Source organism: Phalacrocorax aristotelis, chromosome 2, assembly GCF_949628215.1.
Source record: "Phalacrocorax aristotelis chromosome 2, bGulAri2.1, whole genome shotgun sequence".
NCBI lineage: Eukaryota > Metazoa > Chordata > Aves > Suliformes > Phalacrocoracidae > Phalacrocorax > Phalacrocorax aristotelis.
In genome coordinates, this window is record NC_134277.1 from 113,622,155 (window position 1) to 113,646,561 (window position 24,407).

Consider the following 24,407-nt stretch of genomic DNA (forward strand, 5'->3'; position numbering starts at 1 on the left):
CAATCTCTCATCAAACTAAATGGAGAGGTAGGGTTTTTTTCATCTTACAAGAAATAAGACTGTTAACTTACAGTAACAGCTTTGGATTTATCAGAATAAAACTCTGCTACATCTGAAGAGAGCTAGGAAATGCCCAGTTGGATTCTTAACATCTTGACACTGGCTCCCATGGAAATCAGTGGGAGCCGCTCCAGTTGCTTTCTTGGATGAGACCTCTGAATACTATGACATTTAGGGCAGGCTTAAAAAAGAGGGGGACACTAGAAATAAAATGTAGGTCTAGGTTTTTCATTCATACTCTAGCATGCAACTTTTTAATGTAATGTTGAGGCTGCTAAGAGACAAAGGCAGGCAACATTATAAATTAAAACCTTTCCCCTCTTCCCTAAAAATGTACTTATGCCTTTATTTTACTTTAAATTAGTAAATCTATTTCCTAAATAATCTTTTATGTACAGACCCACAGAAATAATATCTTTATAATGCATTTACAAGATAATTGCTTCACTCTATACATTTTTTCAATAAAAATTTGATGTTATTTTCTAAATACGAAGCGATGTGCTCAAAAATTCATGTTATTTGATAAGCCAGTGTTGTGGTTTAGCCCCAGACAGCAACCAAGCACCACGCAGCTGCTCACTCACTCCCCACAATAGGATGGGTGAGAGAATCAGAAGAATAAAAGTGAGAAAACTCATGGGTTATGATAAAGACTGTTTAATAGGTAAAGCAAAAGCTACGCACACAAGCAAAGCAGAACAAGGAATTCATTTGCTACTCGCCATTGGCAGGGAGGTGTTCAGCCATCTCCAGGAAAGCAGGGCTCCATTACACATAATGGTTATTCTGGAAGACAAATGCCATCAGTCTGAACGCCCCCCCCCTTCCTTCTTCTTCTCCCAGGTTTATATACTGAGCATGACATCATATGCTATGGAATATCCCTTTGGTCAGTTGGGGTCAGCTGTCCCGGCTGTGTCCCCTCCCAGCTCCTTGTGCACCCAGCAGAGCATGGGGAGCTGAAAAAGTCCTTGACTGGTACAAGCACTACTTAGCAGCAACTAAAACATCAGCATGTTTTCAACATTATTCTTGTACTAAATCCAAAACACAGCACTATACCAGCTACTAGGAAGAAAATTAACTTTATCCCAGCTGAAACCAGGTCAGCCAGCATTATCTATACACTGGATTATAAATTATGGGTTCACATCTGCTTCCCTTACGAGTGGCAGCATTCCCACTGACTGTAAGGAGAATGTGTTCAAGATAATTGCCGGGCAGCAAATTTTCCCAATCTCATTCCTTTTCTTAACAGACATATGGTAGCCTCATGATGTTTGTCTGTATCTCAGGTAACACACATAAATATAAGAAAGAAAATCCTCCCTCCAAAAAGACATTGTATTCCACAACTGGGCTGTGACTAATGTCCTCTATCTGTATTTATGAACAGAATATTTGGTCTTAATATGACAAGATTGTGCTCTCTCCATACCCATGCTGCCTTTCAGAATAGAGAGGACAGGTTTGATGGCCTAATGGGGTAGCTTCCCCTCAAAGATCTAGAGTTCCCATACTTTCATTAACTTGACATTGATACAAAGTGCCTTTCATTCTGCCAGTCCTTTTTAGAACTGTTTGTTCATTGCACCCCTTACTAAGGGCTGACCTACATAAAAGAGGTAGGAGCTATTTCTTCAGGTCAAGCAATAGAAGAGTCTGATTTCTAAGGATTTAGGATTATAACTTTGGTAAATGGTCCATGTTGAGAGGAGAATCTGAGTGACTGAGCAGTTAAGAGTGCATCATAATGCAAATGCACAGAGGATCATAGTGAAGATTACTAGAGCAACCTTAATTCTGCCTTCTTTACCCTTGGAGTGCTTAACTTCAAAGCATTATTTTTCTTTTAATGTAGGCCTTTGGCAGTTGCAGTATTTCATAGAATATCTAATTTGACCTCCTGTATAAAACAGGACACAATGTCACTTGCTGCATTTACTTTGAGCCAATTAACTAGCCTGTGACTAAGCATAACTTTCAAAGGCATTCATTTTTTCACTTGAGGATTTCAAAAGATGGAGAATCCATTAGCTTTCTTGCTGGTTTGTTCCAACAGTTAATCACTCCCTCTGTTTAAAAAATGTATGCTTCATCGCCTGTCTGAATGGTTTCATGGTCTCGGCTTCCAGCTACGGGCAATTCAGGTCTTTTGTCTTCAGACTAAAGACCCCTTTATTCACTTGGTATTTTCTCTCCATTATGTTAAGTAAGTGTCTTAGTCACTGTAATCAAATCACCCTAATGCATTCTTGTTGTGTTTAAAGGCTCTCACTGTATAACAGACCCCTCCAAATAATTTCGATGCTCTTTTCTGCTCCTTATTTTTTTCTTGCATCCTTTTCAGAAAGTAGGAACCAGAACTGTGTTCTGTATTTCAAAAGAAAATGGGAGGCTGATATCAGTCATGAGTCCACCAACCAAAACCATGCGAATTTCCTCCCTATCTCAGCTTACCTCTCTCTCTCTCTCTCTCTCTCTCTATCTATCTATATATGTATGTATTCTTGGGCAAAAATTACGCTGTCTCTTTGGACAGCTACAGACCTATCACATCAGTGAGATTAATTTTATATTATGATATCTGTGACAATCCCCTTCTGCAAAACATTAAATACAGAAAACCAAATTCATCCAACAACAGGGCTTGCAGCCACCAATAGTAAAATAGTAAGGGGAGGCTTTGCCATGGGACCTGCCACCGCTCCAAGGCCAGGGTCCATTGTGGAAACACTGGTCCTTGCTCCCAGGATGCTCTGACCAGCCCAAGCTGGGGGGTACCCCGCTGGTACTGCTGCCTTTACCAGACCTGTGCCAGACCAACCTTAAGTTTCACCTTCCTGCTTCTGTATTATTTTCCTTCGATACCTTAGCTTTTCCTCTTTTGTTTCTTTTTCTCTTGCTCCTCTGTTTGAGAAGCATTTGGGACTGCCAGTTAAGACTCCCTCTTCTGCAGCATTCCTATAACAATGCTGCCAAAACCATCAGCCAGAAGTCGTATCTTAAACAGCTGTAGTGTCGGTGCCAATTAGCTGCATCTCAGTGTTGCTTGAAGACAATGTGTGAGGCCTGTTGATCTGGAAGGAAAAGCCTGTAAGCAAGGGAAAGCACCAGAGGAACGTCAATTTCTATTTCTATGTTTGCTATTATATTATGAATGTCTATCATTAGAAGGTAATTAGAAGGAAGCTAGTTTGAACAACTGACATCATTAATTAATGAATTAATTCTTTCTCCAGGACAGTTAATGCTTCCTTTAATACAACCAAAGAGACTGTCAGTTCAGGGAAGAGAAGTGGATACCGAAGTTACTCCTTCTTCTGTACTTTTAATGACTGGTAATGAAGGTTCTGTGTTTGTCCAGGGGACTGGGAAAGTTGAAAAGCCAGACCTTAACTCCTTAATGTTGTATGACACCAGGATAACTCTTTGAGCTTTCTAGGCCCAATTATTCCCTCAAAATGAATCAAACACTTCTCCCGTTTTCTAAATCTTTCTTATTCTTGAAAAGGTAACAGTCAATGATATTTAACAGTTCTTACAGAGCCTCTAGCCTGAATCTGGCTCACTTCAAATGTTTTCCTGTAGTTTTCTGCAAATATTCAAATTCAATAGTGACACCAAAAATGCAGGTGTTAACAGGCTAAAATCTTTCTGATCTCCCTGGGGAAAAGTGCTGATGAAGGCTCGAATCATGCAAACTAGAATAGTCAGTGAAAGTGCTCTCCGTTCTAAAATTTGCATGTTTTAAAAAGTGAAATTTCATGGGTATTAGCAAATGTGCAGAAAACTCCATCACCTTTAAATAAGCTGTCATGCATAGAGCTGCACAACTTGTTCATTGTATGAAGCTCTCCACCTCTTTTTAAGCATATGACTGCCAAAATATGCTCAACTGCTTAAAAAAATGTCCACCAATAAACGTCTGCAACTACCTAGTGAAGAAAACAGCTGTATCACCTAGAAGCAGGCAAGCTGGCTACTAGCGGGGCTTGATTCCTCCCTACTGATGGCATTTTGAGAGATGTTTATGACTGCAGGAATCCTGGTCTTTCAGTCTCAGCTACAGAATTTCAAACATTTTGTGTAGTGCGGACAAGGTTTCATTTCCTTCTGTTGTTGTACCCTGTGTGAAACTGATGTGAAACTATCAAATTAGATATTGCTTTTAGTTTATTTATACAGCATTAAATGACAAAAATAGCAATGGAGAATTTAACAAGTTCTTGCTGTAAACAATAAACATCTAATTTTCAGGAACAACAAAGCATGAGGTTGACAAAGAATGAGGGCTGTAGCTGTGAGACAACTGAATTTTCAATTATAGCCTATCCATAATTGGGAGGGACAGTTTCCAATTAAAAAAAAACAAGTAAAAGCCTTGGGGTTTTTGACAAAACAAATACATCATAACAAACAGTACTTGTTTACATTCAGCAAGCTTGGCTTCTTTCAGAAAATGCCATGTCCAAAAATTCCCGTTTGAATAAAAATTAGTTTCCCGTAGCCATGAAAAGATCCAGGATAACTTGGTGTGGTGGGTTGACCCTGGCTGGATGCCAGGTGTCCACCAAAGCCACTCTATCACTGCCCTCCTCAGTTGAGCAGGGGAGAGAAAATAGAACAAAAGGCTTGTGGGTTGAGATAAGGGCGGGTAGATCATTCACCAATTACCATCACAGGCAAACCAGACTCAGCTCAGGGAAATTAATTTAATTTATTGCCAATCAAATCCGAGTAGGGTAGTGAGAAATAAAGCTAAATCTTAAGACACCTTCCCCTGCCCCTCCCTTCTTCCTGGGCTCAACTTCACTCCCGATTTTCTCTAACTTCTCCCCTCCAGCGGCACAGAGGGACGGGGAATGGGGCTAGTGGTCAGTTCATCACACATTGTCTCTACTGATCCTTCCTCCTCAGAGGGAGGACTCGTCACACTCTTCCCTTGCTCCAGCGTGGAGTCTCTCCCACTGGAGACAGTCCTCCATGAAATTCTCCAATGTGAGCCCTTCCCATGGACTGCAGTTCTTCACAAACTGCTCCAGTGGGCGTCCCTCCCACAGGGTGCAGCCCTTCAGGAACAGACTGCTCCAGTGTGGGTCCCCAATGGGGTCACAAGTCCTGTCAGCAAGCCTGCTCCAACAAGGGCTCCTCTTTCCCCGAGGTCACAAGTCCTGCCAGGAGCCTGCTCCAGCACAGGCTTCCCACAGGGTCACAGCCTCCTTTGGGCACATCCACCTGCTCCGGTGTGGGGCCCTCCACGGGCTGCAGGTGGATATCTGCTCCACCATGAACCTCCATGGGCTGCAGGGGAATCTCTGCTCCAAAGCCTGCAGCACCTCCTCCCCTTCCTCCTTCACTGACCTTGGTGTCTGCAGGGTTGTTTCTCTCACGTATTCTCACTCCTTTCTCCAGCTGCAGTTGCTGTTGTGCAGCAACTTTTTCCCCTTCTTAAATCTGTTATCCCAGAGGCACTACCGCTATCACTGATGGGCTCGGCCTTGGCCAGCAGCAGGTCTATCCTGGAGCCGGCTGGCATGGGCTCTATCAGACATGGGGGAAATTTCTAGCAGCTTCTCACAGAAGCCACCCCTGTAGCCTCCCTGCTACCAAAACCTTGCCATGCAAATCCAAAACACTTGGTAACCACAACTCCACCTCAAAGGAGATAAATTGTTCCACTCTGCCCATTACACCAGCACATCATTCATCCAAAAAAATTTGTCTGCCCTACTTACACAAGTAAACGGGACATCACATAAACTATTCACAGAATGGCAATCTCCTCTATTAACCGTGTACTGAAAGACTCTGCCTTGGACATGAAACATGTCTGAAATTGAATTCACTGCTCTAGTCTTACAGGACCAGATGGTATAACTGCTCTGTAAATCAAAAATATACCTGACATGTGAATGAGAAATCTGTTCTTTTTGACAGATCAGGCACGAGGAAGCTGTTATACTCTTGTGGACTAGTTCTTTCTTAGGAGTGTGTTCATAACGTCAGCAGGTCTGCAATACAAACAGGAATCAAGTACAAAAACAGCTCTTGCCTAGTGAATATTAACTAATTCACCAAAATGCCTTCTGTTCCTCTTATAATGCATATTACATGCTTAAAAGTCAAGAAATAACCAGGTTAAGATTGAATGTGTAATTTTAGGCTTTTGTTCTTTTGATACCATCTTTACTTAGGATGATGGGTCCAAATATATGTAGCACACTCTTCCTGCTCTGGGACCTCTCATGTCTGCTCAGTGTCCTTTTTCCACTGGGTGCTGCGGACAACAGTACACGTTGCTGCTCCCTAAAGCCTCTACCTGTAGCACTTAGCTTCAGCGCCAGGGTACAGGATCACAACTGAATAAGGCAGAAAGATAATGACACAAGAGTAAGGAAACACAGAGAGAACACTGTGGGAGAGGAACAGAAAGTTAAGCTTTCATGATAGTCCTCTGGCACCTGACGTCAAAAAGTGGGATCCATCTTTCTTCATTCACCGTCCATGTGGTTCGGATGAAACAAGGATGTCATGCAGAGTCAAGAAATGGGCCTAGAGTAAGGTACCTGACAGTGAAAGAGAGGAAGGAAAAGGAAAAATGAGAGGATGGTGGGGATATAGGGAAGAAACAGAGAAAATGAGTAAAGAAATGAGTGCAAATGCAAAACCATGAAGAAATATACTCAAATAAAAGGCATGGGAAGAGGAAGAGAGAAGCAGAGAGACAGTCCAACAGGGACAGTAACAAGGTATGTAGAATTATGCAAGTTACAGCTAAACCTGACAGTTTTATTTAGAAAAAAAAAGAATACAGAGTGCCTTGTATACACACAGAGCAAGAAGTGCTGTGTTCACAGGGCCACACCTCTACCTACCACACAACTTTTGACAAATGCACATCATATATGACTGTAGATAAACACGTCACACGGTCTAATAGAATTTATTGGAAAGAAAAGTGTGTAATTAAGATGCTCTTCTCCTTAGAATACAATCCTATTAAATAAGATTTTAGAGATCAGGGTCTCTAGAGAGGACTTGTGTCCCCTCTGGCACTGGTGCAAACCATGGGAGCTGTTCAACCATTCGAGTGGCGAGGGGGCCTCTCACCACCTCTTTCTGTTCGTATGGCTTAGCCGGTACAATTGTGCCGCCGACCTCCATCAGCTATGCTCTGGTCCTCCTCATTTGTCTCTACTGTTTCCTCTTTTGTGAGGATACTTGAAAATACAGAAGTGATGCAAAAACATGACTAACTCACACGCAAATTTCTGCTGGGAAATTTGCCAGGTTGCCATGGGAAACACACACGGCAAGGAGCATCTGCTCCCTGACTGTCCTCTGTCCTAGCGCGCTCACGTACGCTCTCTGGAGGCTTACATAGACCATCCTTGCTGACACGTAGCGGGCTCTGCAAAGCCGTTTCACAAATATTGGACATTTTGTATCTTCACTTTCTTTTGCCCGCTTGGCCTGACAAGAAATCTGACCCATGAAAAGCGAACACGGAAAATCAATGTCCTTGTATGGTGAGCATTTCTGCAAGACCAAGATACAATTTGAGTTCATGAAAACTGGCCATAATATCACGATGTTCATATCACCACTTTTAACTCATACAGACTTTATAAACCGAACCATCACAAATGCACAAGAACCCGCTGATGCTTAACACTCATTTTAAAACCAGTCGCCACTTAGAACACGTTAGAGGCAAACCTTCAGCCTTTCCTGCCTGTTATCTCCCATGCCCCACGCATGGTTGCAGGAAGTGGCACTTGTCATTCTTCGCTCCTGTTACACAATTTTCTAAACAAACAAGTGCATCCTACAAAGGACTCTTTTTTTTTTCCTACAGATACCCCTGCAGTCCAGAGTCTGGAAACAGCCTGGTGGTTCAACAGTTCCACGGTAGCTACAGTCTGGCTCATCAGATAGGAAAAGAGCAAAACTGCTTCAAAGCCTGAACGTTAATATGTATTAATTGGGTCCAGGGTAATTTTGTAGGAAGAATGTTTCAGTCAGATACATGATTAAGACATTTTTTCCTCCTGGTTACGCTTTTTCTGCAGAAGGTTATTTTCCAGTAAGTTGGAAAAGCACTTGCTTTTGGCAACTGACATGATCACATATATTGGCCCACAGACATGCTAGTAGAGATCATAGAATCATAGAACGGTTTGGGTTGGAAGGGACCTTTAGAGGTCATCTAGACAAACCCCCCTGCAGTGAGCAGGGACATCTTCAACTAGATCAGGTTGCTCAGAGCCCCGTCCAACATAGACCTTTTTTTCTTATTCTTATGCTTCACCTTCAGTAATGCATATTTTCAATCCCCTGTCTCTTCAGGTGGAAATTTCTGCAATCTGTATCTTTTGATTACCAAAACCTAGTGCAACATGCCCAGATTTGGACCTGTTCTCATGCTTCTGTTCTATATATGCAGCTATTCTACCTGTGCTTTCCACACACCAGCACTTGAGATGACTTGCAGGCTCCTCTGTTACGTTTCAGCATAGGGTGTTCCTGAGATGTATAGGGTACGTGTTCGCAGGTGCGCTTCTCCAGAAACTTGGATTCTCATGTGGCACTGGTTTCTGTTTCTTGCCCACTTCAATCACTCAGCAAGAGCCGTCACAGAGAAATGCATAATTGTCTCACATGCTGTAGTTTAAATAAGCCACTTATTAGCAGCTGCTTGAACTGTGCCTGCAATTTTATTATTATTGCCTGGTACTGCTAAATTTAACAGCCTTTACTCCTGCTGCTCACTGTACACGCTTTATAATATTATCTATAGCCTTTACAATCTGGCAGCGTTCCAGGACTTCTGCACGGAAAGGAGGAAGCCTTTCTCTCGGCCGGCAAGCTCACCAAACCGCACTGCCAACTTCAGACCACACGGCAAATACCTGGGACGTCGTATGTCATGAAAAACACAACACAGGTAATAACAATGCTTCGATTTTCATTCTCCACAATTCATGGTTAGCACATCTGGATATTGCATATATCCTTCCCCTATTTTAGTGTCTCAGTGACAGCGACTAACGATACAATTTGAAACATGCAGGACACATTCAGAAGTAGCCCATGACACAGAAGAGCAGAGAGAAAATGCGGGTAGCCGTACCTCTCCTACGGTACCAGGCTTTTCTCCACCAGTTTAATTCTGATCACTTGCATTGCAGCAGAACCTGGCCCTAGATGTTAAGTGTATCCATACTGTGCCAGGCGCTGTACAGGTAGAGCAGAAACGGAAAGCGTAACAAAACAAAGAGGCACAATTTGCCGCTCGGCACGGTAAACTCAGCAGTGACATGTTTCTCAAGACTAATAAAGGTATCACAGGAGTGTCCGAGGCACTGCCACAGAAAGAAACAGCATGTCACGAAATTGTAAAAGGGAAGCTCTTCCACACCGGAGAGAATTCTTGTGCAGGATTCAAACCCACTTAAAGATCTACCGCAGTTGGTTCTGCCTTCTGAATGCAAATCACGATGTCGCGACACAAACAATCCTGGTGGTTCTGACTACCCAGGCAAAATATGGATTTCATTCCATTCTATCTAAAAGTGGGTAGAAAAAAAAAAGAAAATATTTTAATTAATAATTTAAAAAAGATAGAGTGATCCAGCTGGCGAGGAACTCGCTACGTATATTAGTGCATCACACAAAATGCTCCGAGATGACTCAGGAAGGGGCAGGAGTTATCAGCCTGATGAGAAAATTTACTGTGTTGCTCCCAGAGGATGATTCTCCTACTCCAGTAACTTGCTTATATTGCTGTATTTGTCAACGCAAGTAGTTACTACATTGAGGCTCCACTTTTGTTGTTTTTTTTTTTTTTCTAGCAGAACCGCTGCATTTTGCACTAACAGCAACATTTTAAAGGTTTATTCAGCCACAGATTATTTCACTGCGCGCTGCGCCATCAGGCTTGCATCTCATGAACTGCTTTCGAAAGGAAAAATCGGAGGCGGAGGATGAGTAACGCAGTAACAGCTTTTATTTCGTTCCAGCGATCGGGTTGTTTCTCTAACACGCAAACGCCCAGGTGTTTAAACCGCGGAACGTAAGCGACGGCGCGCGCCCGCGCGCTCCTCGCCGTGACTCGCAGAGGCGCCGCACCCGTGGCGGGGCGCAAGCGCAGTCCCCGGCCTTACCGGCCCGCCCGCGCCACCGCCGTGACGCGCCTGGGGACACCCGCGACGCCGAGGGCCGCGGGGCGCCCGCCCACGCGCACTCGCCAGTTAACTGCTTTTTAAAAATCCCGCCTAAATTAACCGCCGGGCCGGGCCGGGCCGGGGGACCCCGAGGAGCCGGCGGCCCTGTGGGGTGCTACCGCTGCTCCTTTCCGAGAGCCGCCGGCCCCGAGCGCAGCGACCCGCCGCCGCCTCACGCTCCCGCGCCGCCGCCAGGCGCGAGCGCCCCGCCCCGCCCCGCCCCGCGCCGCGCCCTCCCCTCCCATGTCGGTCCCCCTCCCCCGCCCGCCATCGGGCTCGGGGCCGTGCTCGCGCCGGGCTCGCCGCCGTGCGCCGCCAGGCGGTGGGGAGGGAAGTGAGCGGAGGGAGGGGGGGCGCCGCCGCCAGGCTCGCACACGCGGGCGCAGGCGCGGCGGGGCGGGTGCTCGTGGCGCGGCGGGAGCGGCTCCCCGGCGCTCCTTAGGAGGGGGCGCGCGCTACCGCTCTCCCCACCCCGCCCGGCCGCCGCCGCCGGCGCGCGGGGCCCCCGAAAAGGGCGATGGAGCCGGCGCGTTCTCCCCGCTCCTCTCCCAGCCCCCCCTCCCGCTCCCCGGCACAGGCGCGCCCTGCTCGCACCGCGCATGCACGTTCCCCCGCCCCCGGCGCGCGCGCGCGCACTGAATGCTCGTGCAGGAGGCGGCGGTGACGGCCAGAGAGACGCGCGCAGACCCCCCCCCAAATCCCCCTCCCCAAATTCCCCCCTCCTCCCTCCCTCCCTTCCCCCCCCTTCCCCCCTCCCGTGCGGCAGCGGCGGCAGCGGCAGCCCCCCGCGCTCCCCGGGAACGTGCGGTTCCGCGCGCGCGCGCGGGCGGCAGGTAAGCGCGAGCCCTCTCCCCATTCCAACTCCCCCCCCTCCCCCCCCGCCCCCGCCCAACGGCAGGGTCGCCGTTGCGCTGCGCGCGCGCGCGACCCCCCCTTGCGCGCTCCCCTCTCTCCCCCGCTCGCAGCCGCCGCCGCCGCCTCCAGCAGCGCTGGCTGCGGGCGGCCGCAGCCGTTAAAGCCCCGGCAGCTCGCGCTGGGTGAGATGGAGGCGCCGCGGGCGCGCCCGCCGCCGTCAGCAGCAGCTCGGAGCCGTCGCGCGCGCCTGCCTCCCGCGCGCGCGGCGGGCGGGCGGGGGGAGGGCGAGGAGGAGGAGGAGGAGGAGGAGGAGGAGGAGGAGGAGGAGGAGGAGGAGGAGGAGGAGGAGGAGGACACGTCCAGCGACGGATGTGCACGTTGGGGTGCGCGGGCCCTGCGCGGCGGCCGCAACAAAGGGGCGCGCGGCCGCGGCCTGGCGGCGTCTCGGCCGGCCCCGCCGCCGCCGCGCGAGAACCGCTGGGGCGAGAGGGAGGGGAGCGCCGTCCCCGCGCAGCCCCGCGGGGCGGCGGGGGGAGCGCGGGGCTCGCTCCGGAGCGGGGCCGCCTGCCGCTCGCGGGCGCCCCTGACGGCGGACCGGGAGCGCGGGCGGCGTCCCCCCGCCGCAGGGCCGCGCCGGCGGCCGCGGGTTCCCGTGGCGGTGGCGAGCGGCGGGCCGGCAGGACTGGGCCGGGCCGGACCCCGCCGGGAACTCGCCCGCGCCGCGTCCCCGTCCCCGCCGGCGGGTGCACGGAGCAGGCGTGCACCCGGCTGCCGCTGCGGCCGCGGGCACGGCAGGCAGCGCCGCGCCGGTGCGCCGGCCGAGCCGGGAACAGGGCTAGCGTGGCGAGGCACCGAGCGCCGCTCGCATGGCGGCGGCGGGAGCCGCACCAACAGTGGCAACCCCAGACATATCCCTTCCCCCCCCCCCCCCGCTCCCGTTGCCGTGGTGCGAACGGCAGTGTCAGCCCTGCGTGTGTGCGTGCAGGGGTAATTGCCGTTGCCCCGCGGAGTAAGTAACCCCGTGGCCCTGGGAGTTTCCCCCTGCGCCGGAGGTACTCTGGCCGAGTGCCTGCCCGGCTCCGCTCGCAGGGTAGTAACTTTGTTTCTGTCACCAATTACACGCCCCTCTGTATTCAGCAACACTGTTTTCAACCAATTACTTCTTCTATAATTGGTTCTTTGCTTAGTAAGTCTCAACAGAATTGCAGCAAAATTGCGCATCGTTTAACAACACGGGGGGTGAGATTGCTGCTACGTTATTAGCAGTGACTCTTCCGTGTTGCTTAAAAAGAAAGCAGTGTTTTCCCCCAGCTTGTAAAGAACCCTAAATGGATCCTGGTGAAATAGTTGTTTACCCTGCTGCCTTGGGTGCTGCGTTGATCCCTCATCCTGGGGCCACAGGCCCAGGCAGCCCAGAAAAATACAGTGTTTCTTGGTTTTGTTTTCTTTTGTGTATTTCAACTATTTATGCCCTCCCTACCTGGCTCTCTCGACATCTGATTACTTAGGACTAGGAAAAAAATTCTGACTTTCCTCATTCTTTTTGCAGCCAGAGTACTGCATGCTGAGGTGCCAGGCCCGTGAAGGTATTTGCAGGGAGCCAGGTGTTCCCGTACCATGCTCAACACCCAGCGCCAAGGGTGGAAGTGGCGTACCCGTCGTCTGCTTCCGTTCCGTGTATGGTCAAGGATTAATTAGAATTTAGGAAAGGAGATCCCAGTAGCTCTGTGCCACGTTCTGAACAAAATATTAAATTTCCCTCTCCTCCGCATTTCCTGCTGCTGTCACAATTATATACCTGTGGGAGATTGGGGTTGAATAATTTAAATTATGCATTTTGCATTATCCTTCTGCTGTTCGAGTGTCTCCCTTGTTTGGAGATATGGTGTCCTTGGTGGGTCTTTCCCCGCGCCTGGATGCGCGGCCATCCACAGCCCAGTCCACTGTCCTGTGGGATGCTTGCTCTGCTCGCCAGGCCCTCCACTAGGCTTACTCAGCACGCTAATTAGCAGAAGGCTAATCACCTTTTTGATGGGTTGGTTGCTGGGTTAACGCTGTCAGTTCCTGTAGAGGCTTTTCAGATTTCTAGATGTAGTGCAAAGTAAGTATCAGGAAAGTGGAGTCAGGGAAGTGAAATAGCCGGAGGAAAGTAAATGCGTGCTTTACGACAACAGCGCTGTCAGATCGATTTATGCAGTCACCTGTAGAACCAGTCAGAATTAACTGGGTATTTTAACAGCCTGTTTTGTATCATTTTAAATGATTGAAAATGCTGTGTTTTAACTCCCCAATTTAAAACAGTTGTTGGAAAAGATTTTATAATTTCTTAAAATGTTATTGTGATCTTCCTGTCTTTCAGGCTGAAGGTGGCCCATCGTAAAGGTTAATCATCTGTCAACTATTTAACAATATTCAGAACATTTCCTGCATTGTTCATGGTAAGGCTTATATTTGATATTTCGCATTTAGTTTGTTATGCTGACACCTTTAGAAGTCTCTCTTACACATCTTTTTAGTATTAGCATTTCCTTTGGCTGTAAGAATGACTTCTGCAGCTGGATCATACTGGGGATTGCAACTTCACAGAGAAAGTTTCTGGTTTTGTGTAACAATCAATAAATATTTGAATAAATTAATAAAGCAATGCAAAAAAATTAACCTTTATAAATCACTACGCGTCCTGGAACGTGTATAACCTGGAGAAAGGCCTTTATGTAGTCACAATTTTAAAAGACATTTAAGAGTAATACTGTTATAATCTGAAAGGCTTTTTCTGGTCATTTTAGGCAACAAATTTTATTTGGCAGTTCTTTTAGTTTGTAAATTATATCAGCTGGTGGGATTTTATAACTTAGGCTACTTAATAAAAATTACAAAACTTTCCCTTGTTATTTTACAGGAGTTTTTAATCAGTATGTCTGAAACCATTAAATATAATGACGATGATCACAAAACTGTGTTCCTGAAAACATTAAATGAACAACGTTTGGAAGGAGAATTTTGTGACATAGCTATCGTGGTTGAAGATGTTAAATTCAGAGCACACAGGTGCGTGCTTGCGGCCTGCAGTACCTATTTCAAAAAGCTTTTCAAAAAACTGGAAGTTGATAGTTCATCAGTAATAGAAATAGATTTTCTTCGTTCTGATATTTTTGAAGAAGTTCTCAATTACATGTATACTGCAAAGATTTCTGTTAAGAAAGAGGATGTAAACCTGATGATGTCTTCAGGCCAGATTCTTGGTATTCGATTTCTGGATAAACTCTGCTCTCAAAAACGGGATGTGTCTAGTCCTGAAGAAAACACACAGTCCAAGAGCAAGTACTGCCTAAAAATAAACCGTCCTATGGGGGAACCTAATGATACCCAAGACGATGAGGTGGAAGAAATTGGAGATCACGACGATAGTCCCTCAGATGTGACGGTGGAAGGAACTCCCCCAAGTCAGGAAGATGGAAAATCACCTACCACTACCCTGCGAGTGCAAGAGGCGATTCTGAAAGAGCTGGGAAGTGAAGAGGTTCGAAAAGTGAACTGCTACGGCCAGGAAGTAGAGCCTATGGAAACAACCGAATCAAAAGACTTGGGATCTCAGACCCCTCAGGCTTTGACATTTAATGATGGCATAAGTGAAGTGAAAGATGAACAGACACCAGGCTGGACCACGGCAGCTGGGGATATGAAGTTTGAGTATTTGCTTTATGGTCACAGGGAACACATTGTGTGTCAGGCTTGTGGTAAGACCTTTTCTGACGAAGCGCGATTGAGAAAACATGAAAAGCTACACACTGCTGATAGACCATTTGTTTGTGAAATGTGTACAAAGGGCTTTACCACGCAAGCTCATTTGAAAGAGCACCTGAAAATACACACAGGTTACAAGCCTTACAGTTGCGAGGTATGTGGAAAGTCTTTTATTCGTGCACCAGATCTAAAAAAGCATGAAAGAGTTCACAGTAATGAGAGGCCATTTGCATGCCATATGTGCGATAAAGCTTTCAAGCACAAGTCCCACCTCAAAGACCATGAAAGAAGACACCGAGGAGAGAAGCCTTTTGTCTGCAGTTCCTGCACTAAAGCGTTTGCTAAAGCATCTGATCTAAAAAGGCATGAGAACAATATGCACAGTGAAAGAAAACAAGTTACTACCGCCAACTCCATCCAGAGTGAAACGGAACAGTTACAGGCAGCAGCTATGGCTGCTGAAGCAGAGCAGCAATTAGAAACCATAGCTTGTAGTTAAAAACTAAAGCAGAAACTTTATCAGAAATAATGTAAGAAATTAAATTGAACAAAATCTATTGTTGGGATACACTTAGACTGAGAATTACCTTTTCAAGAAAACATATTTTTAGAGGATTTGGATGCTACGTAGGAACACACAGCATCGCTTGGTTAGGTGTTTTAAAACATTTCAGAGATGGGTATTCTTAGAATATGAAATAGTTTTGTTGTCATTAGCAGTATGATGCACTAATACCTGATTTAATTTGAGAATACAATCAAGTTCTCTGTAAAACAGGGATCATCACCGGCTGATGTTTTGTTTCATCCAGTATGGAATGCTGCATACGATGTAGACATCAAAATCAATGAGTTATGTTTAAAAACACTGAGATCTCAGAAAAATTAACAACCATGGAAAGGAAATACTTGTTTTCCGTAGTTTTCAAAGTGTTACACTGCAGTTTTTGAGAAGCAGACCTTGATTCTCTAAGCTTTTTAATTCCTCTTTTTTCCACCTAGTGCAGATGCTAGAGGTTGGTACAACAGAGCGTACAGGGGCATGGTGATCAAAACGAAATTGCTTCTTATTCCATTCCCTCAGATACCCTCTTATTTTAATCAAGGCAGCAAGCTTAATGAAATACTTGCTTTCCTGAAAAAAACTGTGTTACTCGCAGTGGTCCCGGCTGGCAAAGCAGATGGGTTGTGGTGTTCACCAGTCCCTTGTGTGGGGAAAAGAGTCTGCCTCCTTTGTTTCTATGTTCGCCCTTATGCAGGCACCTGGAGGTGGGACAGAGCCACAAAGAAAAAAGGGCGCAGCATGGAGGAGGAGTCACATTCCTTACTGGGACCCAGTAGAAATTAGTTAAATCTAATACAGCCTGAGGCTGTGGTTTTTATTATGCAGCTTCGAGTTCACCCAACGTAGCCCAGTTAAGGCAAAGGCGTGTTTCTGGCAGCACGGGAGGATCAGCTGTGCTGGTGAGTGACCGGGTGTCACTGCCAGGCCTCCGCAGTTGCAGAGCCCAGCCATGGGCTATCGCACACCTGCCCGCAGTGTTCAGGCTGGGCTTTGTGTCGTGGCTGGTCATGCCAGCTAATAGGTCCCGTTCAAGTTTAAAAAACTCCGCTTGCTGACACACCACCTCTCAGCAAGAGGGAGATTTCGGTCATAATTGATCCAGAATCAGTATTAACTAATAGTCTGTTACTTAGAGTTGCCTTTTTTTTTTTCTAGACAAGCTGGGGTAGATGCTGCTAATTTAACTGTTAACCCACAGAGTCAACAAAATACGTGGTCTTTGGATTGCAGTCTGCTACGTGTAGTCAACAAGAAAAGACACAATAACAGTGGTAATGTAATCCAAAGGGATATCGAGCCTTTATTTTAAGTTTGTAAATACTACAAGTGTTGTCAAAACTTCATTTGAAGTTGGAATGGTGAAAAAAACGCACTCTTGGGCACGTGGTTGGATAACATTGGTCGCTTGCGATACCTATAGCATATGAAAGTGTTAGATCAGTTTCTGGTAAGTTACCATGTGGTAGATCACATCTTGCTTTTCTAAATAGAAACTGAAAATACCATTTTTGGAACTGTTATATGGAACTTTGATTATTTTTTTTGGTTGGTTGGGTTTTTTTACAGCTTCATTATATTCATGTACTCGTCAGGTTAAACAGTTATCTTAAATTGCCAATAATTGTTTGAAAGCTGGTCTGTAAATAAAACATGAACTTAATATTTTAGAAAATGTAAACTTTGGACCTTTACCAATATATTTTTTTAAAATGTTACTTCATTTTACATTCAGTAATATTAGTTTGTAAACAAACTATACATTTTGTATCTGTGCAACATCAGAGGATGTGTATTCATTACATTTTATTGGTTCTCTTGAGGAACATGATAAATGACCATTGTTAAAATGTTTTACTGTATATGATTATAGATATAAAGATAGTAGGTCCAAAATGGGATCTACTTTTTTTTCTAAGCATATTAGTCTTGCTATGTTTTCTTATCTAAAATTGTCTTCGCTTTTTCTTACCTGATAAAACTGGGGTTGATAAGTCTGTACAGAACAGATCTGTTGTGATAAGGGTTCAAAAGTGTAAAAGATGGAAGAGAGTCAATTTTCTCTTATAAAGGAGACACATAGGTCTCCTATGAAGAGTGCAAGAAGTAATGAGCTGAAATTACAGCAGAGAACATTTACATGAGACATTAGGAAAAACTTTTAAAGGGTTGAGTAATGAGTTATTAGAACAGAATGCCTGGGGAGGCACTGCAACCTCCACTAGTGGTGATATTCAAGAATGGGTTAGACAAACATCTGTTAGGAATGGCTTAAATATAGTCAATTCTGCCTTGAAGCTGAGGTATAAGCTAAATAACCTCTCAAGAAGAGCCTCACTGGGCTTTTAGGAAAGTAATAAATGAAAACGGAGCTCACTGGGACAGCAGACACTTGAATGGCAAGACAGAGCTCAAGGCTTACAGTTAAAGAAGATTACCCTCTGATACCTGAGCACAAGCAGTCAGGCTGTGAATTTGAAATTGTTATAGAAAAGCAGGCTTGCAATAAAAGACATGACTGAAAGTGAGAAGATTGTGGTTTATGTCAGGGTAAATTCTGCTGCTGTGAAAGCTTGCAGCTGTAAGAATTACACCAGGTTACAGCTCTGTGAGCTGTGTGATGTTTGTAGCTTTTTAAAACTGGGACGGATTGATACTATACATGCTCTTAATACAAAAGGGTGCAGAGGCCAGGAACAAATGTTATTGTTGCACCTTCCTTGGACAGGCATAATCACCTTTCATGAGACTTGGTCTTAACAGTCTGTCATAGGAGCGCATCCAGTGAAAACAATGGAACTGCTCCCACATCAAAGGCTTTGGAAGGGGCCTCGGCCTTTGACTAGTTTTTAGCTGCTTTCGAGTCAGAAGTCTGCTGTGTGCTCCTAAGACCAACAATGACAATATTGATCAAGAAGGCAGAGACTCTGTTATTTTTGTGAAGTTGAGAATTGTATTGGCAATTTCTACTACCACTGTCTCTTTTAAGGATGTGAACTTAGCTTATTCTTTTTTTTGAAAGCCATTAGATTGTCTTTTTCTTCCCTCCTCAATTGTTCTTATTCAAGACAGGGAGAAGGCCTAGAATACTTAAGCTTAAAGTTTTGGAAAAGGTTTCAGAAAGGAAGTGTGGAGGTAACCTTAGCTGTACATCATTGTTAATGTGCTCTAAATTAATCCTGTTCATTGTGTACATTCTGAAGGCGTGTTAGCTTATATGTTATGAGGGTCTGTCTGTGAAGTTCAGGTAAATCTGTCTGCATCTTAAGACGCTACTGCTGCCAGCTCTCTCCTGTCTGTGCTGGAAGAAGCCACGTACAGAAGCAGATACATGTCAGCTCCAAGCCACAGAGGTTCTCCAGCGTGATAAACTGTAAGCTATGAGCTGTGTCGATCGAGGAATGAGCGAATTTTTATTTTTGCTGGTACAAGGATGGCAACTTCTTTCTGAGCTTATGAGACAGTGGGTGAGATTCTGTCCATTTAATGGGAATTTTGCTGTTGACTGTGTTGGGGCCAGACTAGCCTAACATTCCTAACAAGGTTTCCAACAGTGGGCAATGAGCTAATTGGTGTGCATGCAGAAATGACAGAATGCTATAGAAACATAGGTGGCTAAAATAACATTAGATACGAACTAGTTGTTTTGCTCAGAGTTAAGGAGCAAAAATATGCATGGAATTAGTCCTAAACATTTCTCCATCTATGGTTTGTGAAATAGGAGTTACATCTTTAATATACATAGGATAGCAAAAACTCGGTTACTTTTTTGCTTATACTGAATGTATGTCTGTGTTATGATGTTAGGTGACTAAGTGGCTGCAGTGAAACTCTCCATGTATTGGAATTTGGAACTCCCCCATGTATTGGAGTTAAGTATATGAACAGGTGTTCGTGTGACCAGGGCTTACCTGCATATAGTGCAGCAATGTGTTAGCTGACGTGAAATGAGGTTCTTCTGGTGACCCAAATGGGTCTATATGGTCAACACCAGCTGAGGTGCCAAACCAAATTCTTCTCAGTTGCAAAAAGATGTCAATATTAAGGAAGTATAACCATTTAGCTGAAAGGCTTTGTGTTTTAAAAGGCTAATAAGACTTGAAATAAGAAATTTGCTGTTCCCTGACCTTAACTGTGTATTCTTAAAAATAGGGTGATCTTTTTGTACAGGGAAAATGGAACAAAGAAAACACATTTTGAACTCTGGTATCTGATTGATTTCTGATCCAAATTGTGCTAGCCATGGGTATGCTGCTGGTTATTTGGCATAATTCAGTTTGGAAACTGCAAAAGTTCAGGAAAGAATACCTTCTAGCCCTTCTCTGCTCCCCACCCCCTCTTCTACACACCCTTCTTATCAATATTTAAACAAACCGTAGAAGATGAAGCAAGTCACAGTTGAGTACTTGTGTTTTCATTTTTCTGTTTTAATCTTTGAAAAAGCTTTAGGCCTGGAGATCAGAGTTTTAAAGGTTGTTGTGGGAAAGAAAACGCTGACATAAGTAGCAAGATTTTGAGAAGTTCAGCTTCTGTTTCATGTATGCTGCAGAATACTAAATACTCCTCAAAATCTTGCCATTTATTTACCCAAACTGGAGTTCTTTTGAAGATCAGGCCCTAATTTTCTAACCTAGAGATCACATTCCTGATTCCAGTGAGTAAGGACATTTAAATTAATAGTTGGGTGATACATAGAATAAAATATCAGATGATATCAGGAAGTCTGCCCTAAGCTTATAGTATATTTTTAGGGACAGATTATCTGTTCTTAAGTCTTGTTATCAATTTAGACACCTCTCTTTCTTCTGGAAGAAATGAAGCATTTCTGAGACAACGTACATCTACCACTAACAACATACAACATTTCTGAATGTAAGCATGTACACATCAGTACATAACAGGGGAATTCTGCCTAGAAGGTAAAGGCAGACCTAAGGAATTTTCATCTCTTTCAAACAGCTAATCCACAGATCACTGTACTATGCCCAATCAGCCAGAAACCTGCAGGTTTCATTAAAAATTCCATTACAGCAGTTGGTCTGTCATTTGTCTCCATATAGGCCTAAAACAATTATAACAACATTCTTATACATTTCAGAAGAGACGGAGGATTTCCATGAATAGATTTTGTTAAGTATATGTCAAAAGAGTCGAGACATCTCTTCTCAGGAATGATTTTTAAATGTAATACAAGAAATCTGAAATAATAGGATAGCTAAAAATAGTGATTTATACAGTATTGATATGTTTTTCAATGTATTTCTCTCCCCTATCCACTTTTTTTTTTTAATTATTTATTTGCAGACCCTGCTCCTGCAGGTATTTATAGAACTCTGAAACTGTATGGACTTCAGCAGTTCCAGTAGGAACAGAACTAGGCTATCATGTTGAGAGCTCTTTAAAATAGAAACAGACTTTTGAGGTCTTACTGGTTTTTAATAATCTGTTGCCAAGCATCTAATTTTTTTTATAGATAAACTTGAAACACAGGTAGACCGTATGAATAAAGTTGTTCCATGTCTCACCTGTTTGGCATATGGATATCAAAAAGCATGTCCAAAGCAGAACTTCTGGGTACCTGTATCCTGTGTTCCTTCCTGTATATATGTGTGTGTATATATTTTTTTTTCTAAGTCTGTAGTTCTTGAAAGAACACACATTTATAAAATGAGTGGTGCTAATGAATTACAATTCTTACAGAATGGAAATTCCAAATTTATTTTCTTTTTAATAGTATTGAGCCATTTTGAATAAGCGTATAAGACAATAACTACATATTACATATTCTTATATTTAAAGGTGTTTGTTAATGCAGAAGTAAAAGAAATTGATGGAAATAATGCATTGAATATAGATTGTCTTTATGGAATCATAAAATCATGATAATTATGAAAATTAATAATTTCAACTTTTTTCCACCAAAACATCAAAGCAGTATTTTGTTTTAGAAAAATGTATTTTCTGATGCAGAACCATTCTGTTAAAAACAGTAACTCCACCGCCACCACCAAAACACACCCCACAGTGCTTGCATTTGCAGTTTTCTGACCTCCTCCCAATGGCCCATTTATACCTTTAATAGGAGTAATCTGCATCTGCAAGCAACTTAGCTGCAGGGAAGCTCAATCTTTATACTATCTTTAAAGACAAAAATATTCTAGGTTTTCATTCTTCACTAATAAAGACCCATTTTTTCAGGGTCAAGGGGACCACAAGCAGTGATTACAGGAACAAACCACTGTAGTGGCGCTGCAGATTGCTCAGACAAGGGGATTTAGAACTGTAGAGCTCCACTTCGAGATCAAAGACTTATTTCTTTGTACTCCAGAAGTCGGAAATGGTACTGACAAAAGGCAGGAGTTCCTCTTCAAGGGAAGCTATCAGTTATCTGCAGATGATTTATGGCTGTTTTTTACTCGTCATCAGCATGATTGGGGTTTACAGAGTGGAGTTTTCAGGACTATGTCTTTAGAGATATTAGTTTGTTCTATTTTGCATACTGTCAAAGCTTTCTTACATGTTTCTGTTGTGTTTAAGGTTGCATGGGCAAAGTTAGGAGAAGAGTTGGAATAAGTACAAGAATATACTGTGCAAAATGTACTAAACATTGCATTTATTAAGCTAATACAAATTACATGCAAATTTTTATTTAATGTATTTAGGGGGCATTAGGTTTAAGAACATGTTTCACTTGCTGAAGAAGTCAGTAGCCTCAGATGATGATTTGTTGATTTCTTTTCATTACCTTAGCCTCCAACATTTAGAATCAGTGTATAGATTTATTCTTCCTGGGTATGAAAGTCATGAAATATCTGTTCGTAAGGTGTGTTACACAAGAAACATCTAGTTATACTGTCTGTCTGTATCTAAGCAGCGTTTAACCCTTTTTTCTTTACCCTGGGGGTTCCACTTTCTTTGTATCCCAAAGAAGCCCATTATCATTCCCCCATTTCCTGTTTCAAAATAACTGAAGTTTTGATAAGATGTGCTAAGAACATCAAGGAGTGTTTTCTCAGGTGGCAACAGGCTTTGATCTGATTACTTTGCAAAGATGTAGAGTGAATAGAAAGCGGCTTCATCGCTTCCTCTGTACGGAAAGGCAGTTTACAATAGACTGTTTCCCTATGTTCATTTCAAAACTTCAGCATTGTTTATTATTTGTTTCTGTTCTGCTATAAAGCATTTTTTTTCTTTTTCTTTTTTTGAGAATACAGCCTTCTAAAGGCATAGCAAAGTAGACTTTGTAAGGTAAAGCTTATTTCTGCTGAAAGGGTGAGTTCTGTTCCTTCTCCCCTCCTTTCCTGCTCACAAAGGTGCCTGGTGAACTTCTGCGTCAATGCAAGGTAAGCGATGAAGGTATTCAGGCAGGAGCAGGGATGAGGGTGAGCAGGGATGAGGGTAAACAGGGAAGAAGGAGGAAGCAGGACCTTCTCATTTCAACTGTAGTGGAATGAGTGACAACTCGCTCTGTCTTATATAGTCACCCCATTAAAGTTTGTCTTGTCTGGACAAATCTCATTCCTAAGTTATGTTCTTTTATTCTTGTTGAATCCTTCCTTTTTGAAGACTTTTCAGGGTGGAGAGGTTCAGGCGATGCTGGAAAGAATTTCACCTATTTCTCTGTGTAGAATTTACTGTGTATAGAACTGTGGTAGACCTAATATTCTGATTACTAGTTAATATGCTGCACAGCATGTGCTGTTTTGTTAACAAACTAATGGCTGTCAGCTTTGATCCAAAGATGTGTTCATAGTGCTCTTAAAACACAGGAACAGGCTTAGCACTCTTTTTAACTCAAACCAATTTGTCTGTCCTAGGTGATAAGAAAAAGAGAGAAGTAATGCACCACGGCAGTAGGCTTCGTGTCCAAGGCACAGCTAAATCATGGGACGTTGCCCTGTTCGCAAGTTAAGGGAAAAGCTAAACAAGGTCAAGGCATCAGGTCCGTGGCAATTTAAGACAATCAAAGTTGTGGTTGCTGCAATTTATTGTTCTTTTGCCTGCAGTAGCGCTCATACAACAATTTGGGGAACCACTCCATGGAGAGCCAAACCACCTGAAAACTAGTAACTGTTTTGAGGCATTTTTTCCTTAACCTCCTCAGCAGCCCCAGAGGATTGCCTCAGCACTAGGGTCAGCGGAAGAGCAGCCCCAATTTAGATCAACCTTGGCTATTGCGGAACTGCCTCCTGAGACAGCAGCTTTCTGTTTCACTTGCCATAGTAAAACTGCAAATTGTTGCTAAAAGGGGTAATCCCGTTCTCTCCTTTCCTCTCTTGTGGTAACCTTTTGTACCTGTTTCCTCCATCTTGCTTGCCTCAGAAATAATGGCTTTTGTGGCTTTAGGATAAGAGTTGAGCGAGTTTCTGTAACAAAGCAATTTAGTGCTTCAGTGAATTAGTTTTAGGTTGACTTACCTTGTCGAAGCAATTAATTAGGTTTGATCCAAGGTAAGTGGCAGGAGCACATAGCTAGATTTAAGAGAACGAATGGAGCAGGACTTGCCTGGATTTGGCATCACATTAAATACAAGGTGATGAAATAAAGCACTTGTTGCAAAGTGTTTGTGAGAAGAAGCCAGGCAACAGAAAGGACCAGACATAACTCGTTTGCAACAACCACTGGTGTTAGACTTGCAGGATTTTGAAGAGGGAGATGGGTATGCTTCATTTCTGCTTTGTCAGGAGAACAGAATTTGGGGTTTGAAGTTGGGGGGATTGTTTTCTTTCTCTTTTTATTATTTAAATTAATCTGACCCCGTTTGCCTCTCATCCAACAATCCTGTGAAGACTTGAATTGTGACAAATTGCTCAGGTTAAGGAGAAAAGAATAGTTATAAAAAACCATATGTATTTAATTCACTGAAGGACAAAGCTGTAACCCCAAAAGGATGAAAAATTACATCTTTGCAACATTGGTAAAAGTTTACAAGTATTAGAAATATACAATATTCA

The 24,407-nt window shown here is 44.0% G+C and overlaps 1 protein-coding gene across 4 annotated transcripts; it reads left to right on the forward strand.

Moving 5' to 3' along the window:
- The first annotated feature begins 10,897 nt into the window (after positions 1 to 10,897).
- Positions 10,898 to 17,372, forward strand: ZBTB14 (zinc finger and BTB domain containing 14). Of its 4 annotated transcripts, none has more exons than XM_075084757.1 (4): positions 10,898 to 11,125; positions 12,697 to 12,733; positions 13,507 to 13,585; positions 14,047 to 17,372. In XM_075084757.1, the coding sequence occupies exons 3-4, from the start codon at positions 13,583 to 13,585 to the stop codon at positions 15,388 to 15,390; spliced, it is 1,347 nt and encodes a 448-aa protein (XP_074940858.1). In that variant the 5' UTR covers positions 10,898 to 11,125; positions 12,697 to 12,733; positions 13,507 to 13,582; the 3' UTR covers positions 15,391 to 17,372. The 4 variants fall into 4 exon arrangements, with proteins under 4 accessions (XP_074940858.1, XP_074940857.1, XP_074940856.1 ...); XM_075084756.1 differs by having other exon boundaries at positions 10,912 to 11,125; positions 12,697 to 12,824; XM_075084755.1 differs by lacking the exon at positions 12,697 to 12,733 and having other exon boundaries at positions 10,921 to 11,125.
- The last annotated feature ends 7,035 nt before the right edge of the window (positions 17,373 to 24,407 follow it).